Genomic DNA, 6,718 nt, shown 5'->3' on the forward strand with positions numbered 1-6,718 from the left:
TGGTGAGCCTGGTGTCAGGATAATATGACTGGTGGGACATCATGCTACATGTCTAAGGCATGATGCCCAAGTGCCTAACATCACTATAAACTGACACACTGCAGACATCATAGCAATATGACAATTTTTTTAAAGCTATGTTAACAATTCCAAACACACACACAACCTGTAGGTCATAGTCAAGGGGGCAGGATGTTTGGATTACTGAGGTGGAAATGTTATCAAAAAGTCTGGGAACTTGCAGGGATTTGCTATGGTGAGCCATGAAAGTAGCTCAATTTCTTCTAGATGTTTCTGCATAAAATGAATTGATATAGGTTTTTTTCCAGTAATGATTCGAAATTTAACAGTACTTCACAGAAGACCAAAGTACTATAACCATTTCTGAATAACCTGTGTCAAACTTAATTGTATCAGCAATTGAAATGACTTTACTGATGGCAACAATGAAAATCTAGAAGAAAGCTGAGATTCTCTTGGAAAGTTTTACTGATCATATGGTTAGGAAGGGTAGTTTTCACACTTCTTTGTGAAAAAATGTTTACTGTACACAAAGAAATAAGCTGCCACACTGAAAAAGTACACCATCATATTGGCCCTAACCAGATTCAGCAAAAACAATATTTCAGACTTAGAAAAAATGTGAATTATTTAACCAGTAGTAAAACAACTTGACAATAGCAGTCCTTTTACCAAAGTAATTTATTACTGTGTTACGGTACTCTATATCAGAATTCTGTCCTCTAAATGTAAATCTGAACACAGCTAAAAGTGATTCCAATGACTAATCATAAAACAGAAATGAATAATTGTGTATCACAACCCTTTATATACAAATTTCACTTGACTTGCGACGCAATAGATTACCCAGGAAAATCCAAAATTACACGAAATAGTCAACACGACAATGTACATACTGTTAACTATGAAATCTTGCAGTAATAATTCTATACATGTAAACTGATACTGTGCTACAATATAATTCCATTATATTTGCATAGATTAATACCACAGATTAATACTATAAATTGATTCCCACTTCTCCAAAACAATAAAAGTCACCTGAGCTTTACCATGGGAGAAATACTATAATTTTAACTGTTCAGTCCTACACCAAAGGATGGAAGCTGTATTAACATGTAAGGATTTAATCTCTTCATTGTTCTTAAATTCTTGCATTAACAAACTGTAATATTTGCTTCAGCATATGCCAGAATATTCATGTAATTAATATAAATATTTGAAGGTAATGGAATCATAAACAGTCTCAGATGGACTCAAATCCCCTGACATAAACTCCTGCACGGAATATGCAAAGAAAGACCATACAAACATTTTGTTTAAAAGCATCCTACTGAATGAATTCCATTTCTCAGGCACTATGCCAGACAGAGATTATCTGCATTTTTGACAACTTACAAGTTATTCTGCAATTGTTTTCATTTCTCCTGCCAAAACACATTACTCATGCAATAATACTGTAACTGTTCCTCCTTACTTTTGGTGGTTGGGAGATGGGGGCCAGAGCCTATGGTTGGGGGACAGGTCATGTGGAATTACTGGTTAGGATTGGTGAGGGATATGGACTGTTGAGTTTATTTATTTGGTAATGTGGGAGGCTAAAGCATGTAAGGTTTACCTCTGTGGTTAAGTGGGGACAGGGAACTATAAGGCTTAGTTGTGTGGCACAAATGCCCACTGTAAAATATCATGTAACTGCTCAAATTTGTATTCCTCCTAAAAAGGGGTAAGCCCCCCCAGATCATCTGGAAACATAATTTGGCTAAAAGCAACCAATAACATGTATTCAGATGCTGCCTGGTACTAAAAGATATAAAAAGCTGGATTCTAAGTAATAGTCTTCACTATTTTAAAATAAAGATTCCATTATAAATATTCAAATTCCACAAATATTATATTTTTCATTTGCCATGTTCAAAAATATATGGTAATTTTAATTGCAATGTGACCAATAAAGATAAATATGTGTTTGTGATCTGATTCTTTCAACCTGATATGCCTTTAATACACTTCTATTTATGCTTTTCAATTCAACAGAAGATTCATCAAAGACTCAGATTTTATTTAGCATTTATAAAAAATTAAATAACCTTTTTTCAGACAAGCTGCATATTCAGGGATAGTGCTAGAAGTAGCTTCAGACCACTGCAGTGGCCTATTGGTTAGAGTATCCGCCTCAGATGCAGGAAGTCAAGGGTTCGAATACCAAGTCATATCAAGTCTTATAAAAATGGTACTAACAGCTGTCTTGCTAGGCATTAAGCATTAAAATGTTAGTTTTAGGACTGGTTGGTCTGGTGCCAGGATAATGTGACTGGGTGGAACATGATGCTACACGTCTGTGGCATGATGCCCCAGTGCTAGATATCACTATTAACTGTCACACTGTGGACATCATAGTGATATGAATGAAAAATTGTTAAAGCTATATTAAAAATTCAAATCATGCATACACACACAAAAGTAGTTTCAAATGTGTCTCTACTTATGACAAACAAATCTCAGGTATTCTCAAGTTAATTCAGTTATGTGGAAGAAATTTCATGATCACAAATGTGAAAGGCTTCATGTACACATGCACCCACATATTTAGCTGCATTAGATCATGTCTAACTAACACAAGAAAGCAGCACATAAGTCACTGCATATAGTCACATTCACTGAATTCTGGACCACATGTACTCAGGATCCAAAAAAAACATGGCAATGGTTTACAACACCAGTATGTTCTAATGAATAATAAAGTGACAGATCAGACAGACAAACTGACGATGCTTAAGTTTATGCCCCCTCCCCACTCATAAACTGAGCAATATGGCCAGAGTTAAGTCCCATGGTGTAAGGGTCATATTTCTTTGTAAGAAATTCTGGATGTGAATTGAGCACCAGTTGCAAATTATTATCCAATATCTCTATTTCAGCATACTTGATTAAATAAAGGTAAATTATGATGTCTTCATGTAACTCTAAACCTTAGTAAGACTCCAAGTGATTATATCAACTTGAAGCCAAAATGCCATTCATGCAAAAAAGGGTAAGAGAGGGAAACTATAAAGATGAATGATGCACTATTAGCATTCTAAAACGTTGACAGAGACATGATGACATCAAGTTAAGCTATGTATTTTGTATACCTTTAAGTAATGAAGTTAACTGAATTAACGAACTTGTACTTCTGTCTGTCAGTAGCTGGAAAAATATCCTGCTCTATTTACAGCAAATTAATACCATATATATATATATATATATATATATATATATATATATATATATATATATATATATATATATATATATATATAATTTGGAAAAACTATTATCTTAAGAGAAAAGATTTCAACTCAAAAGAAAATCACAGCCCCCATCCTACCATATGAAATGGCTAATACCTTAATGGATATGAATCTGCTATACATATGTTAATATATTTTTAATTTGTAATCTACAAGCAGTAACCAGTGTACTGTGAAAGTCACTGTGCTGCCATTAGAGAGCCTACTGATAAAAATAGGAAGTGTTGATACTGAAGACAACAATTTTCTAGCTATATAACTGATATAATAGGTCAGGAAACTTCAAATGGGATGCCAACTCCTGGACATGATGTTTATCAGAGAGGGCCAGTAAATGTATCAAAAGAGAAACGTTTTAGTGGACTTGAGAAATTACCTAAAGTTATGACAGAAAAGAAATGTGCTCTTAAAAATTGTTGGATTATTCACAATCATACCAAAGAATACACATCCTTAACATAATCACAAAAGCTTGTAAATAACTAAAACATACTCTAAATCTGAAAGTTAAATATTTTTATCAACATTCTATTTGGCCACTGTGTTAGCATATGTGACATGTGTCAAACATGTGATCAAAGGATAATAAATATAATTATACATGCATTTGTAATAGTCATCATCAAATTGTGACAGATATAACCATTCTGAAGAAAGAAAAATAATAATTTCAAAAGCTATTTTGTCATGAATATTTAAAACTTGCTTTTAATACCATGAAAGTCATAAAAAGACTGCTTGGAGCTTCCAGATATACCTTACTGAAAGAAATATAGATCTATCAAAACAATGTAAAAGTAATGCGTTATGTACCACCAGAAAAATATACAACAGTAAACTGGTAAAACCACTCACCTCCACCATGCACTGAATAAGTTACAGTTAGTTCTGATTGGTGGACATAGTGTTACTCTGGGTTTGAACAAAAGAATCACACCAAACAGAACATATTGGAACCTTGGCAGGCAAAGATGTGCCATCTGGTGTAGTCTGATTCAGACCAGGTGTATTCAGACCAAATTACTAACTCATTCAGACCAAATTTCAGGCAAATTCAGACCAGGTGAACTTTATTTTATATTTTAATGTCACATTAACAAAGTTACAAATATGTCATTATTTTCCATGCACATTTATCATTTCCCAAGTATGTCAAGCAGTTCAAAACTGCATTTAAGGCAACAAATCTATTATTTTACATGAGTTTTATGGCATTCTGTATAAAAATAAAAATAATAATGTAAGACAGTTTATCTTGCATTGTCAATTTAAAATAAAAATATTATCAAAGCAGCTCATTAAACATTTGCTAGATTTATGTATAATTTATCTTTGTCCTGTATATTGTACTATATACTAATAGTACTAAATAACACATACAAAAATACAAAACTAGGTTTATCCAAAATGTATTATATAATTTGATACAATATCATACATCTGATTATTTGCTAATCTTATTATGGACCTTATATTAATTATAGCAAAGAAAAATTAACTGAAAGATGAAATATATTTATTACTCTCAGTTTAAATAACCACATGTCAATTTTCTGCTGAGTTCAAAATATTTCATTTAATATTAAGCAAATTATGGACACTGAATTGATAGATGTTGCTATAATTAAACATCATAATATCATCGTCTGTTTAATACTTTTTTCACCAGCATGCTCTTAATTAATTTAAGAGGGAAGTAAAATTATATTGTTTTAATAAATTATAAATTCAGAAATAAAAATTGCATGGATTTAATACATGGCTTTAAATGAAATAATTGAATTCATTAATAACTGCAAAGTCATCAATGGTTGGAATGAGAATAAGTTGATTTACTGGCTTAAGATTCAAATAATGACAGTACAGTACATTTTAATATTGTGTTGCCCATCAATAACTCTTTACACAATATTTAATTTGGTAAAAATAATGAAAAGAAAAGAATAAAATTCAGAGGTCATTACTGTATGATAACATTTAAGTCTGCTATATTAGCCCTATTTATGAATAGTTTTCAAATTTATTAATTAAAAAATAATGCCATGTTTTTTCTATACTGTAAACAATTAAAAGTTATTATGATGGTCTAAACAAATTCAGATGTAATAAGGTCATATCTCTTTTGTAATCATTTTTGCTAGAAAGTTACCATGAACAATCTTTTGTAAATTTAAGACCAGACAATCAGCCTTTTACATTCCCCTGCTATGCTTGTGTAAACATTAATAACTACTAAAATAAATTAGATATATCTTTGTTCCATGTTTTCCTTTATAATATTTCACATGGTTCAAATCAGCCTGACATTTGGTCTTAATCTGCCAAAACTTGGTTAGAATCTGCTATGGTTTGTATCAGTCTGCATTCCTGCCACCCAAATGAATAAAATATTCGATCCACCTTTGTAATTCTACCAATTTACATTAATTTCCTTTGCATGCAGACTATATTTTTCACTTCTGGATAAAAACAAGGATTATGTTCACAAATCTGTACTTTTATCCTTTTAAATTCAAAGACAACTAAATATAATCATAATGCTGGTATGTATTACTGAAGAAAATGTCGTACACATTAAAGTGGACAGAAGATTGGGAGTTTTACAGTAATTTTACCTGTAATAATATAGCGTAGCCCAAGTTACACCCAGGTGAAAGACAGCCTGCCCCCGCACATACTAAGAGATGAAGGGTTACTACAGGGTTTTTAAATCACTGAATATATTCATGTTACGATAATCTGGAGTATAACTGGCTCCAAACGTAGCCCCCTCTATCTCTCTCGATTTAAGTGTTTAAGCCTATGCATGTCTTTTCGCGTTTTCATAAGTCATTTCCTACTAAAAAATCCAACATGTCCAATGTGCATAACTGTCGTTTGAATTACAACATACGTTTAATGTTAACAAGAGATGGCATATTTATATATAGTTACCTGGTGTTTTTTAGGCGCAAATCCAGCTTTATACGACTGCACAAACTCAGACAAAGTAGACCTGACGAAACAGTTCAATCCCTTAGACGCCATGTTCGTCGGAGAGCAGAATAAAGGGGAGGTAATTCTTACTGTCAAATCGTCTGCTAGGTACCACCCTGGTTTGGACTATGGCTGATTCGGAACATATTACGAACTGATTTTGGACCAAGTGAAAGATTATTAAGTTAGATTTAAATGTAACATTTATATTTGGTAAAATTATGATATTTCTCATTATTCCCAGGTACGCTGGGCAGTTGCAAACAAAACCTATTTTACACGAGAATATGGTGTAGTTATAAATAATGAAATGAAATAATGTAAGAATGTTTATCTTGCATCGGCAATTTAATACTGAAATAGTTTCAAGGCAGCCCCTTCACCTATGCTTAAACTTTAAATGGTTTACTTATATTTTAATGAGTAAT

At 32.2% G+C, this 6,718-nt stretch overlaps 1 protein-coding gene across 1 annotated transcript in view; it reads right to left on the reverse strand.

Annotated features, from left to right (window-relative positions):
- LOC149806291 (calcium uniporter protein, mitochondrial-like) overlaps positions 1-6,445 on the reverse strand; it is a 93,356-nt gene extending 86,911 nt beyond the window's left edge. Inside the window, exon 1 of the mRNA XM_089951234.1 lies at positions 6,249-6,445. Coding sequence (XP_089807360.1) covers positions 6,249-6,341 — 93 coding nt within the window. The 5' untranslated portion in view covers positions 6,342-6,445. The remainder of the gene's footprint in view (positions 1-6,248) is intronic.
- Positions 6,446-6,718: the final 273 nt, after the last annotated feature.

Source organism: Sinohyriopsis cumingii, chromosome 2, assembly GCF_028554795.1.
Source record: "Sinohyriopsis cumingii isolate HCF-2022 chromosome 2, ASM2855479v2, whole genome shotgun sequence".
NCBI lineage: Eukaryota > Metazoa > Mollusca > Bivalvia > Unionida > Unionidae > Sinohyriopsis > Sinohyriopsis cumingii.